The sequence below is a fragment of the Mesocricetus auratus genome, unplaced genomic scaffold (assembly GCF_017639785.1).
Source record: "Mesocricetus auratus isolate SY011 unplaced genomic scaffold, BCM_Maur_2.0 Super-Scaffold_100007, whole genome shotgun sequence".
In the NCBI taxonomy this organism is placed as follows: domain Eukaryota; kingdom Metazoa; phylum Chordata; class Mammalia; order Rodentia; family Cricetidae; genus Mesocricetus; species Mesocricetus auratus.
The window spans coordinates 75,893,233-75,914,295 of NW_024429191.1; the positions used below are offsets into that span (position 1 = coordinate 75,893,233).

At 40.4% G+C, this 21,063-nt stretch overlaps 1 protein-coding gene across 4 annotated transcripts in view; it reads right to left on the minus strand.

Moving 5' to 3' along the window:
- The window catches only part of Fbxl20 (F-box and leucine rich repeat protein 20), a 54,933-nt gene that overhangs the window by 8,010 nt on the left and 25,860 nt on the right, over positions 1-21,063 (minus strand). For all 4 annotated transcript variants that reach the window (XM_005075923.4, XM_040749628.1, XM_005075925.4 and 1 more), the window contains exons 3-11: positions 16,027-16,081; positions 13,455-13,529; positions 11,987-12,081; positions 10,608-10,676; positions 6,861-6,956; positions 5,087-5,213; positions 3,161-3,235; positions 1,865-1,995; positions 140-200 (exon numbers count right to left, since the gene is read on the minus strand). In XM_005075923.4, the coding sequence (XP_005075980.1) occupies positions 140-200; positions 1,865-1,995; positions 3,161-3,235; positions 5,087-5,213; positions 6,861-6,956; positions 10,608-10,676; positions 11,987-12,081; positions 13,455-13,529; positions 16,027-16,081 (784 nt within the window). The remainder of the gene's footprint in view (positions 1-139; positions 201-1,864; positions 1,996-3,160; positions 3,236-5,086; positions 5,214-6,860; positions 6,957-10,607; positions 10,677-11,986; positions 12,082-13,454; positions 13,530-16,026; positions 16,082-21,063) is intronic.

The window sequence follows — 21,063 nt, forward strand, 5'->3', positions numbered from 1 at the left end:
TAAGAAGGCTCAGATAGTCATAGAGGAGATCCTCCTGTCTCACACCTATTTCTGCTGCCATGCTAAGTTTCTCTTGTTGCTTCATCAATCCCCAAAAAAATCTATAAAAGTCAACTACAGAGCCTAGAGAAACACTTACCCTGGCCAGAGTAGTGAAGCCCACATCTGTTAACTGAGAACATCTGGCCACTTCTAATATTCTATTAAAAGAACAAATTGAAAAGAAAGTTAGGTCTTGGTTCATGAAACAGCATGAATTTAAGAAAGCAATCTTTTATTCTGTAACAGTTTATATTAATGACAATTGCATTAAAAGCCTTCTTGATAGCACACTGCTTACCCACAGAGGGCAGCCTGCTCCTAGAAAACAAAGGAAATGGAGGTAAATACTCTATTTCAGTTCATCTGTTGCTGAAGTAAATATTTTGTTTTTCATGTAGGTCTCTGCAGATTTCAATAGCTTTAGAAATTTGATGAGCAAACAGGCTTGTCCTATGCCATATGCACGAAGCTGCCAGTCTCCTCGCACAGGCCCCTGGGGCATGCAGAAGGAAATCAGGATGGCAGCCACTCTATTTAGCAACTGCTAACCACTGACCAAAGACCATGCTTTACAACCCTTACAACCCAAGTCAAAAGGTGAAGTCAAAGCATAAGTCATTACCAAATAAAAGGAATGAATGCCATAAGGAGAACATGGTCACAGCTGAGCCTTGGATGCTCACAAGGTAGGGGACACACAGGAAGGTGGAGCTGAAGAGCCCTGGCTTTAAAGTAGGGAAGGCTAACAGACTGAGAAGAACTCTCCTCTAGACTGAGGTACTGTAACCTAGGCAGAAACTCTCAGTAACTGTAGTTAGTCCATCACTAGGCAACCCTCAAAAATCTTTAGATAGGGATGGTGCGGGAGGAGGGGAGGGAGAGGGAACTGGGACTGACATGTAAAACAAGCTATTTAAAATGAAAATAATAATAATAGTAATAGTAATAATAATAATAATAATAATATCTTTAGACTTCCAGAGGGCCTGTCCTGGAATCCATGCTCTTGCACTTTTACTGGCTGTGAACTTTCATAGGTCACTTCACCCCCTGGACTCTGGCTTACTCTTCTAGGATATGAAGATAGAAACTGTGCTTATGTTAAAAATCAGTATTTATAAAGCATCTAAACAATCCCTAACTACCATTGTAAGTCACTGGGGACATCGACACGCAGTACAAAGCAGTGCTCTGTACGTGCTTCCTGAAAACCACTAAGGTCTGATACTATGTGCATCCTAATAGAAGATGCTGGGCAAACATCCAGACACTCCCATATTCAACCAGAGAAGACCTTCATAATAACATAGCTGTTCTAACAGATGATCAACATGGTTAGGCATGGTGGCCCATGCCTTTAGTCCCAGCACTCTGAGTTCGAGGCCAGCCTGGTCTACATAATGAGTTCCAGGATAGTCAGGCTACATAATAGAGAAACCTTGCCTAAAAATAAAGAGAACTTTTCTTCCATGGATTACAACAACATAAATAGCCTCAAGACGGGCTTTTAAAAAGTGGAGAAAAGAATCTCTGTGAGTTGAGGCTAGCCTGGTCTACAGAGCAAGTTCCAGGACAGCCAGGACTACACAGAGAAACCCTGCCTCAAACAAAACAAAAACAACAACAAAAAAAAAAAATAGGAGAAAGGAATTTTAAGGAAGGATAAATCTTTTCTACTATGATCAGGAAGATGGATTCTTGGTTGATGTCATTGACAAAGCCATCTAGAAGGGTAGTGACATTTCAGTGAGCTTAAAAGTTTCACAATTCCAAGGTGGTTTCTTCATGCCTTGATTTTTTGAACTAAATAAACCGTGTTTACCTAAGCCGAGGGCAGTTCTGACCTAGAGCATTCAGGATGGCATCTGTGATATTGGAGCACCCAGAGGCACAGAGGGACTGCAACTTATGACAACCTCTGCATATGGTGATGAGGCCTTCATCTGTGATTTGCTAAAACAGAAAAGTGAGAAAAGTCAATATTCATTATTTACAAAAAACCCCAAAAAACAAACAAACAAAAACCCTTCTGTGGAAGTAGCAACACTGAGGGAGGAGTCTAGGTAGTCTGAACATCCACCAGACACCCCAAAAAGACAATCTCCTCCTAGCTGCTACCGACTCTGCAGCTGTGTTTACTCTGTCTCAAGGGGAGGAATTAGACTCTTTTTAACCTAATGGTGTTGGGAACAGCTTGGGGCATGTCATGGTGAGGGCTCAATTAAAAAGCTGTAAAACCTAGAAAACAGTTAAGCACATCAGCCTTTCTTTTTTTGAGACAGGGTTTCTCTGTGTAGCCCTGACTGTCCTCAAACTCACAGGGATCCACTGCCTCCAGAGTGCTGAGATTAACGGTGCGAGCCACCATGCCCAGCAAGAATAGCATTCTTTTAAGAGTGTGAACATATTTACAAGTATAGTTGAAAATTATTCATGAAAAAGCAAATTGTGGATGGCTACAATCTCACTGCAGCATTGATTTATTTGTATTTTTAGGACAAATATTACAATTAATACAACTAAATAGATGTGTTTAATTCAGATATAAATCACTATTTTAAACTACTTTGAATTGAAATAACAGTTTGAAATTTCAAAAATATTATAATTAAGTAAAATGTCAGAATTAGGAGTATGGGTAAACACTGATAACCCTAACACAGGCAAGACAGAGGCAGGAGGATAAGCTCAAGGCCCTCCTGGGCTACATAATCAGACTATGTTGAAACAAAAAAATTATATATATATGTGTGTGTGTGTATATATATATATCTATGTGAAGACTATATCAACGGCTGTGTGGATCTCACTATGTAACTCAGGCTTGCTTTGAATTCATGGTGATTCTTCTGCTTCAGGCTTTTAAATGCTGGAATCACAGATGTGAGTCATTCTGCCTGTTATGTCTTTGAAACAGGGTTTCACTATGCAGCCGAGTCTGGTCTAGAACTTGCTACATAACCCATGCTGGCCTTCAACTCATGATCCTCTTGTCCCAGTCTTCTCAGTGCTGGGGTTTCAGGATTATAGGTGTGTGTCACTACACCTGTAAGCTACTGTTTTTGATGCAATTTTTGTAATTATGTTACTAGGAGGAATTACGGGAATGGATGCTTACTAAGCAAGTTTGCAAATTCAGAGTCACCAGCTCAGGGCAGTGTGCACCTATGTACTTGAGAGCTTCATCTTCTAGCTGAAAAGATTAAAAAATAAGAGATTACTGACATTATTTCAAATGAGAAAAAGATTCTACATATTCATCAATATATTCTCAGCATAGCTAAACTAGTTGCAAAGGAACATTGAAACACAAAAAAGAAAAAAACTATAAAAAACAAAAAACATGATAAAATGATCAAGTCTTATTTCTAGTAGTAATAGTTACCAGGATATTTAGAAGTCAGTTCTTGCCATACCAAATTCTTTTTTGTTTTTCGAGACAGTGTTTCTCTGTATTGTTTTGAGGCTGTCCTGGAACTCACTCTGTAGACCAGGCTGGCCTCAAACTCACAGAGATCCACCTGCCTCTGCCTCCTGAGTTCTGGGAATAAAGGCATGCACCACCAACGCCCACAAATTCTTTTTTTTTTTTTTTTTGTTTTGTTTTGTTTTTCGAGACAGTGTTTCTCTGTGGCTTTGGAGGCTGTCCTGGAACTCGCTTGGTAGTCCAGGCTGGTCTCGAACTCACAGAGATCCGCCTGCCTCTGCCTCCCGAGTGCTGGGATTAAAGGCGTGCGCCACCAACGCCCGGCCGCCCACAAATTCTTATTGATATCAAATCCAGAAAAAGGTTAAGGTTAGGATTCCCTCCCTCTCTTTCTTTTGTGAAAGGGTTTATGTAGTCCTGGCTATTTGGGACTCCCTATGTAGACCAGGTTGGCCTTGATCTGCATTCCTGTACCTTCCTCAAAAGTGCTGGGATTACAAGCTTGAGTCATTATGTCTGAATATGTATTTTATTTCTAATGAATTAAATATTTGTAATAAGTTGGGGAAGGATTACAAAGGCAAAGCAATTTCATACTTCTACAACCCATACAGAATTTTTGTTTTCTTTTTAAACAAGCATTTGGGAGGAGCTGAGAACAGAATCCCTAGTGTTTATCTGCTATTGAGAAGCAGTGGCAACGGACAGTGCTGGGGACAAATGGAAGGAATTGATCACAGTGATGCATTCCAATCAATATTTTTCAGGATTCCACAAATAACCAGAAGCTCAAGCTGTTGTTTTAAGGCAATCATATATCCAAAGTACTGCTTCAAACAAAGGAACTTTTCCCATTATGGCAAAACAGTGAGGGCATTTCTCTGTTGCTTTGGAGGCTGTCCTGGAACTCTGTAAGATCAGGCTGGCCCCAAATTCACAGAGCTCTGTCTGCCTCTGTCTCACGAGTGCTGAGATTAAAGGCTTGGGCCACCTACACCCAGCATCAGTGAAGGCATTTTTAATGGAATCCATGGTCTAGCTTTAGCAATCTCAGATAAAATGTCAGGCACATCTAACTCCACTACTCTACTATGCTACCTGATCAGTTTATTTTTCTTAACCCAAGAAACTGAGTTTTATCTATTATTACTTTGTTTATTGTTTGTCCTATGGTGTAGCCTAGGCTGGCTTTGAACTCACAAGCATTCCCATGTCTCAGCCTCCCAAATACTAGGATTACAGGGATGTGCCACCATTTTTTAATGAAAATAAGTGTTATACTTGCAACATTACAGCAGGAGGTAAAATGAGCACTTTAAAATGCATTTGCTGTACATACTTGGCATATCTGTGAACAACTCCTGCTGGTTACACAAGTATAAATGACCAAGATTGCCTTTTTTGCCTATTCAGCTCAGAGTAACGAGGAACAAACTTTATAGTAAAGATAAATGGTACTACATGAACGTTTCTCCATCCTGTCCCTTCTCTTCAATTCTGGGAGAAACACTAGCACATGTCTTCACCGTCAGTAGCACCCACAATTCCCACTTTCCTCAGGACACCTCCAAAGAGCTCACAGTTCCTCACTGTCACAAGCACTCCATGGGGCATTACCTGTGTGCAGCCTTTTAAGAATAAGGCCTTGAGACCCCCACAGCCTCTCACTAGTGCTTGAATGCCATCCTTGGTTACTTGGTCACACCAGGAAATGTTCAACTGCTCCAACAGTGGACACCCCTCACTTAGGATAAAACAGAATGAGACAAGCATATCACTACCTCCAATCCCAAAGCCACCAGGCTCATCTTTGGTGTTCACTGGGCAGGGAATTTTAAATCCAGTTTACCAACAAGCACAAAGTACATACTGTTTTTCAGATACAGATTGTATATGGAAATTAAATGACAAGTTTAAATTTACAGAGTAACTAACGACAGTTCAGATTCAAGGTCAGATTTTCAACCAAGGAATTTTACTACTATCAAAATTCTAGTGAACTTGTATTTAAAAAAAAAATCACAGAGGATCTCTATATTTCCTCATATGTTTTTTTCAGGCCAAAGTAAGGTTAGATCATGTTCAACCTTTTCTCTGATTCTCCCTGTTCTCATGAGTCTAGTCCTAGGTGGAACACAAGGCTTTCAAGTCGTCTATCACTGCAGACACTGCTTGGATGGTTTTAAGTATCCTGCTTATATAGCAAAGTCCTTAAATAAAACCACAAGATCTAATTTAAGCTCATCTTCAACGTAAATAACCTGACTCCAGCCAATTCACTTTGTCCTAACCTCTAGTGCAACATTAGCCACATGCCATCCCAGGGTTGCCCAAACTGAGACACGTTTAACATTAGCTAGTGCAGCAACAAAATACACACTTACACGTCTTTTTCACCCATAGGCTCTGTGAAACTGTCAGGCACAACATCTTAGACACATTTCATGGCTGCTTCAGTAGTACCCTGAACCTTACCTTTTAGATTTTTTAAAAATCTTTAAGTGCTTGTACTATCTAATGCATAAAATAAATGAGATCAGTTGTGTGAAAGTATCTTATAAATGTTAAGTGTCACCATATTTATGGTCTTATATGGCAAGCAATTCTAGATATTGTATATTTACATTGTATATTCAAAAGGAAGGTCCAAAAGGAGCCATGTTATACATCAATTGCACCCTCTAATTCTTCCTCTCTCTTGCCCAGGGATTATATATAGGTATGCTGCACCATAATATACAGAGTGTGGCAAGCAGCTTGCTTTTTTTTTTTTTTTTTTTTTTTTTTTTTTTGCTTTTTCTACACGGGGCTTCTCTGTGTAGCCTTGGCTGTCCTGGAACTTTCTCTGTAGACAAGGTTGGCCTCAAACTCATAGATCTGCCTGCCTTTGCCTCCCAACTGCTAGGATTAAAGGCATTGGTTTAATATGTGTAAGCAGAACGAACACACAGTACCCTAATTACTTAGGAAAGTCTAGTTATAATAAAATACATTTTATTTGGGAGCTGAAGGCAGGAATTTCAGAAGTTCAAGGCTATCTATAGCTATACAGCAAGTTCAAGGTTATACAAGTTCAGGGCTAGTAGTAGTCTTAAATTTTTCTTCTAACTCAGGTTGGTAGCACTCTGTAATCTCAGAGGCTGAGGCAGAAGGATCATAAATTCAAAGCCTTCCTGGACTATAGAGTGAATTCAAGGCCAGTCTGGTCTACATAGTGAGCCACTATCTAAAAATTAATGTACCCCATGATTTTAGTGAGCTGGGGCAAGAGAAAAAAGGTGTACTGGGAACTACAGTACACATCCATAAATAATGCTGTCTTCAATTCCAACTTTTGTCAGCTGTTTTTCCAAAGTATGTATTAATACACATAGTACTATAAGAAATTTACCTCAGAGCTTTGAGAGACATGTTTGTTATTGATGTACAGGAAGCCAAGTCGAGGTGCCTGAGTTTGGAGCAGAACTTGCTAAGGCTAGTACAGGTACTGCGAATGGAGAAAAAGAAAATAATTAATACACATTTAAAATAAGAATATATTTAGGCACAGTGGATAAAAGCGCTTGCCATGTCAACTGAACGACTCTGGTTCAGTCCTCAGGCCTCACTGGGGAATACCATCCCAAAAGCTGTCCTCTGACCACACACTTTTGCTCCAGAAGTTGTGTGGCTGCACTCCAAAACACATAAAAATAATAATTAAAATTTAAGTAAGTCATTGACAATGTATATACAATTTCAACAACATGAGACCTGTAGTATTTTCATGGCATCCAAGAAGCGATAAACCCTACAACCTTATGACAGGAAAAGGTAAAGGAAGCTATGCTGGGTATGATTTGCACAAGATGAAGATTCTGGGTTTACATCTGCAAATACTATTAGCTAGTGACTGCATATGAAGCAGTGTGAAGAGGGCAATGTTTGCTCTATAAACCCTAAAACACCAGATAACTAGCACCAAAGCTCTATTTCTGCTTCAACTCAGTTTTCTACTTAAAAACTTTCTGCAGCAATAAAAGAACTGGGATTTTCCAAGGAACACAGAAGGAATGGTACAGGGGTATACAATATTTTATTCTTTGTGGTGCTGGGGGTCACACTAAACAAGCCCTCCACTGTTAGGACACACCCAATGTGCTATATGAATATATTTAAATTTAAGGTTTTTTACTTACTACTATATGTGCATATATGATGTATGTGTGTATGCATACATGTGTCAAAGCATACCCTATAGCCCTATGGAGGTCAGAGGAGTTATTTTTCTGTTTCTACCAAGGCTTGCACAGCTATGATGAGTTCATGAAGTTTTAAATATATAAGCTCATGACTGGAAAAATCAATCAATCAATCAATCAATCAGCAGTTAAAAGTATTAGTTACTCTTCTAGAGGTCCTGGGTTCACTGTGGTTCACAAATATCTCTAATTCCAGTTCCAGAGGATCAAATGCCCTCTTCTGGCCTCTACAGGCACCAGCTCTAATGTGGTGCACAGCTATACACACAAGCGACAAGTTCATGACTTAGTCTTCCTAATAAGACTGGCTTGGAACTGGATCAACCGCTTGCATCTTTCAGCAGCTGGAATTCTCTTAGACTGCCAGGTGGTTCAACACTGAGGTCACAGGGTTAGTTTGAGCTGGTTTGGTGGCGCACCTTTAATCCCAGCACTCGGGAAGGCAGAAGCACGTGAATCTCGAGTTAGAGGCCAGCATGGTCTAGAGTGAGCTCCAGGACAGCCTCCAAAGCCACAGAGAAACCCTGTCTCAAAACCTCCTCCCTGCACCAAAAAAGTACATATTGGGCTTCCAGAGGTCCTGAGGTCAATTCCCAGAAACCATATGGTGGCTAATAACCATCTATAATGGGATCTGATGCCCTCTTTTGGCATGCATGCAAAAAAATAGTATTTCAGTTTTTGCGGGTCAGTAATTGAACAGATACTTCCTAAGAATGCCCACAAATTAAGAATAGTTTCACAGTTTTGTTGTTGCTACTGTTTTTTAGTTTTTTGTTGTTGTTTGTTTGTTTGTTTTTAAAACAGGATTTCTCTACAAAGCCCTGGCTGTTTTGGAACTTGGTCAGTAGAGCAGGCTATCCCTGACTGCATGCCTCTGCCAACAAAGGCTGGGATTAAAGGCATGGGTTACCATGTCTGGCTTTGTTTATGATGTATAAAATTGTATTTAATTAGAATATTTTTTGTTTTTTGAGATAAGAGTTTCATGGACAAAGCTAGAGAGATGGCTCAGTGGATAAGAGTACTGCCTGCTCTTCCAGAGGTCCTAAATTCCATTCCCAGCAACTACATGGTGGCTCACAACCACCTGTAGCTGAGATCTGGTGCCCTCTTCTGGCCTGCAGGCATACATATGGGCAAAACAGTATATCTTAAACAAACAAAGAACCAAGTTGCTTCTGCCAGGCGTTGGTGGTGCATACCTTTAATCCCAGCACTCAGGAGGCAGAGGCAGGTGGATCTCTGTGAGTTAGATACTAGCCTGGTATACAGAGTGAGTTCCAGGACAGCCTCCAAAGCTACAGAGAAACCCCGTCTTGAAATACAAGCTGGGTAATCATGGTAGCCCGAGCTGGTCTGAAACTCAAGTCTCCATATGCGGAGAATCACCATATTAGCTTATTTCCACTAAACTCAAAAGGCTTCGGGTTTTTTTGTCTTTAAACTTCTGGGTTATTTTGATATATATTGCTTTAATTCTTGGTACTTTCTCAGAGTTTCTTCTGTTGAAGATCTCTAGTTTACCTTTCTAGTTATGGAAGAGAATATATTCTCTTTATTATATTTCAGTCTTAATAATCTTGTTTATTTCCCAGACTATGGTCTATTCAGGACCATGTTCTAAGTGTGCTAGAAAACAATGTGTACTCTGCAGTCACTGGGTAGAATGCTCTGTTTGCACAGACAGCATTTTCCATCCTTTTATTTAGTTATGTATTTGGGGGGACAGAGTCTTACTATAGAGCCCTTCCGGGCTTAGATCTTGCTATGTAGATCAGGCTGAACCCTAGCTTAGAGATCCGTCTGCTTCTGCCTCTAAGTGCTGGGATTAAAGCATTAATAATGCCTAGCTACCCATATTTATATTTCTAGCATATTTTTGTGCTTATTTCTAGTTTAGTATGGTCCAGAGACTCTGTCTCATCCAGACCCTTGGGCTGCTGCTGTTCCTACTCAGCATTTTCCTTTGTTTTCTGACCTTATTTTTTTAAAGGCCCCCAATTCCCAACCATCTATGAGGTCTGGTGCCCCCTTCTGCTGTGCAAGCATACGTGCAGGCAGAACAACATAATGGATAATCTTTTTTTTTGTTTTTTCGAGACAGGGTTTCTCTGTATTGTTTTAGAGGCTGTCCTGGAACTCACTCTGTAGACCAGGCTGGCCTCGAACTCACAGACATCTGCCTGCCTCTGCCTCCCGAGTGCTGGGATTAAAGGCGTGCGCCACCAATGCCCGGCCCATAATGGATAATCTTAAAAAAAAAAAACTTTAAAAAAGATTTCTGAAAAGCCCCAATCAGTTTAGAAACAATACTTATTTATTACAGAATGCACATTACGCCCTTCCACGAGCTATATTCTAAGCTCTGCAAATTTTCTCTTCTGTTTTTGTTGGTGCTAGATCAAACTGAAGCCCTCTTACTGCACAACAACTTCCCTCCATTGTACTTAAGTGAGAGTTGTTCACATTCCTACCAATGGATACCCTCGGATTGGAGTTCTGGACAACTACTTGTGCATCTCATGACTGACTGGGAGATGAAGGATTGGGTTAGCTTCTTTTAAATTATGAGTGGCAGGCACAGTCATTTTCTTAATTAATAGTTTTATAGAATTATCTTTTATGTGGCTTTTGATAATTAACCCCACACCATATACATTTTATGTTGCAAAGATCTCAAAGATGAGATCAAAGTAAGCTTCCTATTCTATTTCTATTTACAATCACCTTTTATCTTTAAGATCCTTCTTCTAGCTTAGTGGCACACTGCAAGGCCCTAGGTTCATTCCTAGCATCACAAGCCACACAAAAACTCATTCATAAAAATCAAGAAAACCTAATGTGTTCACTAGCCTACAGTCACAGCTAGAGTAGGACTAAAACTCAATACTTACGCATCTGTTGTCTTTGTACACCCATTTAGATTCAGTACTTCAATATTCCTACAATTTTGTGCAAATGTCCTTTATGGAAAGAAAAGGTAAAGGTTAGTAAATCTAGATATAAGGCATTACCACTGGTAATACTGGTTGTTGGCACTTATGAGCCTTGATAAGTAAAATACATATTTGGTTTTCACTCCTAGTTTCTAGGATAGAGATCCTAAGACCTTGTAATTTCCTCAGTGACAGGTCAGAGGATAGCATTTGCTCTCGCATTTGGTCATTATGTCTTTGTGGGACCAGAGCTCCTGGGTTGCCGTGCTGGGGAGGCGGGCGCAGATGCTGCTGTGCTCCAGTCCCTAACCTGCCTGTGACCATCTCCTCCAGCTATCCACGCCTGCACTTCTTAACAGAAACATGGGACTCACAAGGGCACCTCAAGGAGAGGCTGACTACTGGGACTGACGTAGCCTGTGGAGTGTGAGCTAACTCCAGACAGTTCCTGTCAGCACTGAATGGTAATATATACTCTGTATCTGCAACATCAAAGAACTGGCTGATAAGTAGAAGAAAAATGAAACAAATGTTCGCCTTTGTTGTGTGAAGTGTGAATGAGGTCAACAGAGCACAAAGTGGCTGGTGGGTGGGCAGAAATTAATTTCCTACAACAGCTAAAGCTGAGATTCCTTTAGTGTTCTCAGAAGGGTCACTGCACAGCCCTGACTGACCTTGAACTTGCAATCCTTCTGACATAACCTCTCAGTTTCTAAAAATAAATTTTGAACTTTGTGTCAAAAGCAAATGACTTTATACTTGAAAAAAGTCTAAAACAAAACTCACTCAAGGTACCCAAAGAGCTATTTTAATGTGGAGCACTTTTCTATGTTCCTGCCATGTAGCCCAGGCTGACTCAAACACGAGAGCCTCCTTCCCAAACACACTAACCTAGGGATTATTAAGGGTTAGCCTGGGTCCCCACTTCCTATTAGATATTTTTGATATAACCAAAGTATATGCTTCCATTTGAAATACCGCAGGAAAATTTAAAAGCTACTGGAATGAGATGGTGCTGTCTTTAGTTCAATCTGAGACATTAAAAGTTGTCTGCATATCTTTAATCCCAGAACTCGGGAGGCAGAGGCAGGTGGATCTCTGTGAGTTTGAGGCCAGCCTGGTCTACAGAGTGAGTTCCAGGACAGCCAGGACTACACAGAGAAGCCCTGTCTTGAAAAGGCAGATAAAATAAAACAAAAACCCACCTGTAGCATGAATAATAAAAACCCAGAGACAGATATTGGGGTTAAAGCTGAAGACCAGAAAAGCAAAGCAGTCAGGATAGGCTCCAAAGCTTCAGAGAAACCAAAAAAAAAAAAAAAGTTCTGTTTTCTTACCTTAATGCATTGTCTCCTACTCCAAGACACCCACGAAGACTCAACTTTCGTAAAAAGCCTCCACATCGTTTTGAGATATTTTCCACTACTCGGCCCTATAAAGAGACATTTAAGCAGAAAGATGCCCCCCCTCAATTTATAAACAGAGAGAATAGGCTTGCAGAGTTCTATATACACGTATATGCCTCACCTGGATTAAAACACAGATAACCTTTCACAATTACTTTTGTGTCCTTTAAAAGTTCTCTAGAATTCTGCTACAGCAGGAACTCAATGAGCAACTAGTACCTTGCTGAATGATTCTGTGGGGTTTGAACATATATATCCATGAGATCAGAGAATTGTACAGTAAATGGGTTGTTCTTTGTCGTTGGTAATTTTATGTGTATGGATTCTGGCTATATGTAAGCCTGTGCATACAGACTGAGTTCCAGTATAGTCAGGGCTACACAGAGAAAAGCAGGCAAGAAACAAGCCAAGCTAAAGCTGGGTATTCATGAAAAACGACTAAGATTCTGAGTGTGTGATTTGGGAGCTGGGTGGTAGGCCCTCCAAAAGAGTAAAAGAGCCAGAGTAATGAGTGACGAAACAACCAACAACAGTGTGCCCCCCCTCCTGACTTGTACACAGATGATGGGGATCTAAACTCAGGTCCTCACTACTCTTGTATGTCTCCCACCCTGTGAGCCTCAACATCTTTCTGCTCTTCTGGGCTGTCTCTAAATGCTGGGATTACAGGCATGTGCAACCCTGGATGCTGACACACTTTTCTATTTAGAGGTAACAGGCTATACTAAAAGATTAAATGGAAAAGAAAGAACCCTACACACAAGAAAGTCACCTTTCATTAGTAAAAATAATTTAATAATTCTAGTTTTATCCATTCTTCATTATCCATAAAAACTATCTCCATTTTTGTTTACCCCAAGAATCAAAATATACATCAAGAAGAAACACAGGTATTACCCAACAAGTTTAAACCTCCTTACCATTCAATAAACTAATAAAATAACCTGCTATACATGAGCAAACACAAAAATTACTACAAAACAAAATCTTGTGGTTTCACTTCAGGACTAAAGTTATTAAAGAACTTAGCATTATTTCAGGGAAATAATTCCACTTATCCTCAAAAACTGAAGGAAATTAGGGTAGAAAACCAGCCAGTGGGAAAGTATGGCCTATCATGCATGAGACCCTAGGTTTGCATCCTGGTACTAGCTAGCTTCCCAGACCTGAAGAAACACTTGTTGTGAGACAGTCTCACTGTGTAGCCAGGATGTTCTCCACTCATACTGACTGGCCTTGCTCTGCTTCAATGAAAGGCTTGTGTCACATGTCTACCTGAGACTTCTACGATGTTCAGCTGTACCAAAAATAATTTCTTTAGTGGAAAAAAATTACATACCTAGGATTAATGCTGTAACTACTATTGATATAAATGGGGCCACACACCACATAATTATACCTCAATATCCCGCTGGAAATCAAACAGGTCAATTCGTTGCCAGTTACTGCCGTCCAGAGCTAGGACATTCCAGGCCTATTTTGAATAAGAAGAGACAGGATGAGCAGAGGCTGAAATGAAAACAGAAACTGACAGTATTTGAGTTCATAATTCAACTAACAAATAATTGAGAATGACCCAAAACGTCCTGAGTTCCTACCAATATTATCTCCAAGCATCTGCAGCACAGTGGTATGGCACTGGGAAGGGAGTCTGGTACATGATCTTACTCTCTAATTGTGTTTTCCTCAATTAGCAATGTACTCAGTTAGGCTTTATAATGAATCAATATTCTATCCAGCTTTACACAGAGACAGCTTTATTTTATTGCTTGTCATGCTGGGTATCAAATCTAGGGCCTTGTGTAAACTAGGCAAGCGCTCTACCACTGAGCTACATCCAGAGTCCTTGTGTTCTAGGACTGGTCAAACAGTGGTAACTTTAAAACTGCAAACTTAAAACTGTTTAGCAGTTTCATCAGTAAACTGGAGGTAGCAAGAAAATTTGTTAAGCTTTTCAGGATTGGGTGAGAAATGACTTCAGGAGGAGCAAATTTATTGTGGCTCATTTGGTATTTGGTTTTAAAAGTACAGTACAATAAATGTACTGTCTATTGTGTGTGTCTGAGACAAGGTCTCACTATATAGCCCAGGGGTGCCCCCAAACCCAAGATACTCAAGTACCAAGGCTATAGGTATGAGTCACTATATTCAGCTCTAGAGTATTCATTCATCCTTCCTTCCTTCCCCCCCCCAAATATATATATTGGAGGCAGGGTTTCTCGTTGTGTAGCTCTGGCCTTCCTGGAAGTCACTCTGTAGACCCGGCGGGCCTTGAACTCAGAGAGATCTGCCTCCCAAATGCTGTGACTAAAATTGTATGCCGCCACCACGATCCAGTAATAGAATACTCCTTATTACAACAAATTTACGAAGCAATTGAATGTAGATTATATTTATTGCCATTTCTCTGAAAAACAATTTTTGGTACCAGGTCTCACTCTGTAACCCTGGGTGATCTTGAACTCTTAGAGACCCCTCAGCCTCTCCCTCCCAAGTGCTGGGATTAAGGCTTGGGCCACCATGTCCCACTTATCTCCAAAAATTTCAAAAAAAAAATTCTAGTTATTCTGAGAAACCCAAGGGTAACTGTCATACGATTGGTAAGAAGCATGTATGGGTGTGACCGTAAGCAAGAAGCTATTCTAAAACTAGGTCAGGTTCTCACATGATCAAGGTTAATTTTCTCTTTGTGGCTTCAGATTTTTCTAGTGGTTTTTCATTTGTTTTGTTTTGTTCTTTCTTTTAAATAGTTAGCCCTTGAAGTAACAAATAAAACTCTTAAAAACCACATGTTTAAGAGATTCTCGGACTAAATATATCTGTGTGCTAGTCCTTGCCAGGTTCTTCAGGGAGCAGGAAGCATGCAGGACTCAGCCTAAAATTAGGAATGACAGGTTCCTCCCTAGAGTCTGCATTAAACAACAAAACAAAACAAAACAAAACCCTCAATGTGTTGGCAGTATGGTGCAGTGGTAGGCCCAGCCCAGTGCCCCAGCAGTGCAACAGCAAACATCTCGTTCCCAATACAACCCTTAACTGCCAGGGACAGATACCAATACACCAACAATCCAAACATAACAACATTTGGTGTGTTCCCTCCCTTCCTTAAATAAAAAGCACAATTAAAGTGTGAGCACCCTGGATGATGACTTTCAGCTCACGTGTACAAAGAATGCTTATCACAGTTACTGTGATAAGAACAGCTTAAAGAAATCATGACATTGCTGATGGTTCCCAAAATGGCGGATCTGCAAGTATAGCTTTTAAGATGGAGAAATTACTTTAAAATTACCATAAATGGGAAATACCCACAATGAGGTCTTGGTTTTCATATACGGTGGCAGTAGGAGCTATTGTGGTGGTTTGAAGAGACACATGTTCAAACACAGAAGTACTTTATGAGACATTCTTGAGTACTGGTCTACTCTGCAGCATTTTCCTCCTTTCCTGGCATTTTTGGAGGAAAGACTATGTGGAGATAACAGGAATTAGATGCTCAAGAGGCTTTAATACATCCTTATGCTTGTCTATGTGCTGGTGTAAATAAACTATGATAGAAACAGTAAAATATGATTTTGTTATAAATTTTTTTTTGGTTTTACTAGACAGGGTTTCTCTGTATTGTTTTGGAGGCTGTCGGTCCAGCCCGGCCTCGAACTCAGAGATCCGCCTGCCTCTGCCTCCCGAGTGCTGGGATTACCACCGCCCGGTGATTTTGTTATAATTTGTTGAGTCAAGCTTAGTTAATTAGCTGAGTCAATGCTTTGACATAAAGTAGCCTTGTTTATAACATGTAAATGTTAAAAACAGCACATAATACAGAATCCATCATAGAACTGTATGGGACAGAGGGTGTACTCAGAGTGAAATAATGTCTTCTGTAAAATATACAAGTGACACCTAAAGTACCAGCTGACTAAGGCTATCAGCCTGGAAGCCAAGAAAGGTCCCTCCAACGTCGACCATCTTACCCTGGAGACCTGAGCACAGCGACACAAGGTAACAACATCCAGGAAAGAAAATATCCTAAGAAGAAAAGAGAAGGAACAAACTTTTATCATCTCTCACTGTAATATACTGTCTCATACATTCTCTCTCCTGCCCACCCACCCACTATGTTGATCAGGATGACCTTGAACGTGATACCCTCCTGCCATAGCCTCTGGAGTACTAGGCTTACAGCTGAGGTTGCACCTAGGTTTTTTGTTGTTGTTGCTGTTTTTTGTTTTTAGAGACAGGATTTCTTTGTATTGCTTTGGAGCCTGTCCTGGCACTCACTCTGTAGACCAGGCCGGCCTCGAACTCAGAGATCCACCTGCCTCTGCCTCCTGAATGCTGGGATTAAAGGTGTGAGCCACCAATGCCCAGCCAGTATCTAGTTTTTTAACTAAAAAGTTTACTGTACAAAATAGGTTTCATTATATATTTATGTATCATTGTACATTGCTCACAGTCTAGTACATTGTCTCCTTGCATCTTGCTAGTTGTTTTTCCACCCTCAAAGAGTTGCTTAAAACATTTCTCAAGGGTTCACACAGTATGAAGTGTGTAGTTCAAGAGCACTAAGCAGTGACTCTCATCATGCAATAATTATCACCAATCTTTAAAACTTTATCTTGTCAGCCGGGCATTGGTGGCACACAACCACTCAGGAGGCAGAGGCAGGCGGATCTCTGGGAGTTCGAGGTCAACCTGGTCTACAGAGCTAGTTCCAGGACAGCCTCCAAAACAATACAGAGAAACCTGTCTCGAAAAACCAAAAAAAAAAAAAATAATAATAATAGTAGTAATTTGAAGAAAATGTGTATGTGCTGAGGAGTCTTCCTGACTACCTTTTCCACTGGCCTTTATGTAACTCTAGCTGTGACGCTAACATTGCTTCATTGTTCTTTCTGTAGGACAGATTTCACTCTATAGCTGGAGCTCTCTATGAACTCCTGACCCTTCCACCTCATCTTTCAGAATACTGAATTACAAGTGTGCACTGTGCCACCCAGCTGCAGAAGGTGGTTTGGATGATTCAGATAGTTGCATGGTGTCAAGATGAAAAAAGGGAACTAACAATAGCACTGAATTATTACAAGAAATTTCCCTTATGTAAGTAAAAGCTCTGCTTCTGTGTTAATCCCCAGCCCTCTTCACTGTTAAAGACAGGGTTTCAGGTTGACTCTGCATCCCTCACAGGCTTTGTCTTCAAAGTGACTAGGATCACATACCTGAACTACCAGGCTCATCTTAGATTCTGACATTTTTTATTTGTTCCACATAAGAGACTGATAACTGAGTTAGAAGGACTAAGACCAATAGGGTGAGCAAACATACTGTTCTATATCCCATAATGTCAGCTGGTCTCAAACTGAGGGGCAACTCTCCTGCCCCAATCTCATGAGTGCTGGGATTACAGGGGCACACATGGCTCTCTCACTATGTAGCCCAGGCTAGCCTCCAACTCACAGGGACTATCTCTGCCATCCAAGTGCTGGTTTGAAAATGTGTGCCTCCACCTACGACTCACGTGCTTTATTTTACCTTTATTTTATTGTCTGAGTATAATTGTTTTATCCAAATGCATGTATATGTTCAGTCTATATGCCTGGTCCCTACAGGCATCAGAAGATGGCATGATATCCTCAGAAGTTACAGAAGACACCATGTGGGTGCTGAAAATCAAACCTGGAACCAAATCTCCAGCCTGACTCATGTGGTTCCTGTCTTTTTAGGTGGGAGGGAAGCTGAGACAGGGTCTTTCCAAGTAGCCATGGTTGTCACAGGACTCTCACTCTATAGACCAGACAGGATGGTCTTTGCCTCCTGTGTTGGGTTAAGATGTGTGCCACCAAACCCAGCTTTCTCATGTTTTTGAAATGATCCTCTTGTCACATATCTGGAGAGGCCACACCACACATCTGATGTCATCTACATATTTCCAGCACTATTATTTTAACTCTACAATGATATTCATTAGCTATGCAAGCCTTATTCAGTTTTTATCTGGGAGCCTTCCAGAGTATATTGAATTCTTCAGCGTACACTGTGTGTCAGACCTCCCTCACTGCAAAAAATACCTGATGATCACAATTTCATAAGTTACTTGGCTGTGCTGTTGCTTAGACCATTGGTGAGGTTGTATGCAACATGAGGGGGATATGTGGTAGCCAGGAAGCAGACAGAGAAGCAGGAAGTAGCCAGGATCCCAATATTCCAGTGCCCTCTTCTGGTCACTGTAGTCACGGTACACGTGTCACATAGACATACACATACTAACAGACAAAACACCTGTACACATGAAGTAAAAATGACATGCTAATGCTAACGGGAGTACTAATGACATGTCTCTTGGATCATACTGAGCAATCAGTACTACCATTTTCTATGCAAAAGCCTTAACAACCAAGCTCTGTGGTAAAGGAATGTCAGTCCCTATAGGTGTGCAGGGAAGTAGTACGTTTTTCCTTTTACACATTATAATGATTATCCATCACCAGTTCTCATTCCATTTATTATTATCTTAATTATAAAAGTAGGAATGCTGATTATATATTTCTAAATTTAGCTTTTTGAGAACTGCCAACCTGTTTTTTCCTTCATGGCTATACTAATTTTATATTCCTACCACGAATTTATGAAAGTCAATTTCTCCTCCTTTCCTACATGTTCAAACTCATGATCTCCTTGTCTCAGAATCATGGATATTGGGATTAGAGGTGGGTGAAGGCATCACCATGTTCAGCAAAAAAGGTGAACTTGGGTTCCATACTGTAACTTTTCTCTAAGATTGAAATCACACAAGAAAATTTATCTCATTCATTTCTATTTTTTAAAACAAGAAAGAGTATCACTATGTAGCTCTGCCTGTCCTTGAACTCAGAACTGCCTGCTTCTGCTTCCCAAGTGCTGGGATTACAGGTCTGTACCACCACACTTTGCCTAGCCTATTCATCTCAATGATTCATGCCTAGGATTTAACTCTATGAAATAATTAGCAATATTTTAGAAAACTAAAGAAGAAAAAAATCACTTAGCTGTGTTACTACAGCAAATAGAAAAAAAAAACAACTGGAATCTGCTAACTGGTAACTGATTATAAGTAAAAACTGTAGTACAGCCAAGATAATAAAATTCTATTTATTTTTCTACCTGTAGGTTCATGATACATTAAGTGAGTAATACTCTAGATTAAGAGATTAACATGCAGATCTGTTATAAAGTAAAAAACTAAAGTTCCAGGACAGCCAGAACTGTCACACAGAGAAACCATGTCTTGGAAAACCAAAACAATAACAGTAGTAATGATGATGATGAAAAAAAGTCACAGTAAAATTACAAATGACAGGTGTTTTTACATAGGTAACATAACAATGTAACCAGTCTATGAAACAAGTTATTAAGATTTATGATAAGCTAAGCATGGTGGCTTAGCCTACAATTTCAACACCTGGAAGACTGAGACAAGAAGGTTGTGCCAGTCAGATCTTGTTATCAACAAAACAAAAACGGCTGGCATAGGCCTCTAATCGCAGCCCTCGGGAGGCAGAGGTGTACAGGGAAAGCATGCACAGTGAGACCTTTCTCAGAAAGACAGAACCACTTCCTATGATAAAAGATAAATAAGAACAAGAAAAGCTAAGGACAGCAGAAATTTTTATCTTTTTTATTTGTTTCTATATTTCTGGCTGGCCTGGAACTTGCTATGGGCTCATGCTTCCTCCCACTGAGGTGGAACTGTATTTTCTTATCCTATTTCCCAGCCCTCCTCCATTCCTTCCTGTCTTTATAGAGAGGGTAACAGAAGCAGGAAGTAAGTGATTTGCTGAGCTCACAACATGGTTTACCATCTTTTGGCCTTAAGTCTTCCATACAAAAATATTAGTTTTAGAAACCTTTTAATTGCCGGGCGTTGGTGGCACCTTTAATCCCAACACTCGGGAGGCAGAGTCAGGTGGATCTCTGTGAGTTCGAGGACAGCCTGGTTTACAGAGAGTTCCAGGATACCTTCCAAAGCCACAGAGAAATCCTGTCTCAAAAAAAAAAAACCTTTTAATTAACATCTTTTATTTAATTTGTGTGATGGTGATGATGGAGGGGGGGGGTTGCCAGTGTGTGTGTGTGTGTGTGTGTGTGTGTGTGTGTGTGTGTGTGTGTGTGTGTGTTTGTATAGGTCAGAGAAAAGCCTACCAACCCATTCTCTTTCCTCTTTTCATGGGTTCTGGAGATGTGACTCAGGTCATCAGGGTTTTGTAGCAACTGCTGAGCTATCTTATTATCCAAAAATGAGAAACTTTTAGAGAGTTCATTAGGAGAATCATGCTTGCCAAGTGTGCTGGTGCCTGCTTCTAATCCCAGGCATCTGGGGGCAGAGCTTCAGGGCCAGTCTCAAAAAAAAAAAAAAGTCTCTCATGCTCTGACTGATGAAGCTGGTCACTAATATTGCTCATTATTAAAATGAAAAATCTCAGATTAACTTTTTACTCATGTTTTGACCGAGTGTCTTTGGCTCAGGCTGGTCTAAAATCTGCTATGTAGCCAAAATAACCTTCAATTCCTGATCCTTTCACCTCCACCTCCCAAGTGTCACCACACTCATCCAAGACTGTTTTTAGACAAGGTCTTTCTTTTTTTTTTTCTTTTTTTTTTTTGATTTTTACGAGACAGGGTTTCTCTGTATTGTTTTGGAGGCTATTGGTCCAGCCCGGCCTCGAACTCACAGATAGACAAGTCTGTACAGTCCTGGAACTCACTCTGTAGACCAAGCTGGCCTTGAACTCAAGAAATCCTCCGGGCTCTGCCTCCCTAGTGCTGATATTAAAGGCCTTTGACACCATGTTTGGCTTGAGACTGATTTATAATGGTTCCATGTCAATGACATCTCATAAATATTCTACAACATAAAGTGATTGAAAGTCACATGCAGCTTGGAGGACAACGGAGACACAGTTAAACTCACGCCTCCTATCTGTGGAGGATTGTGTCTAAGCCACCCCAACACACATCACACCACAATCCACATG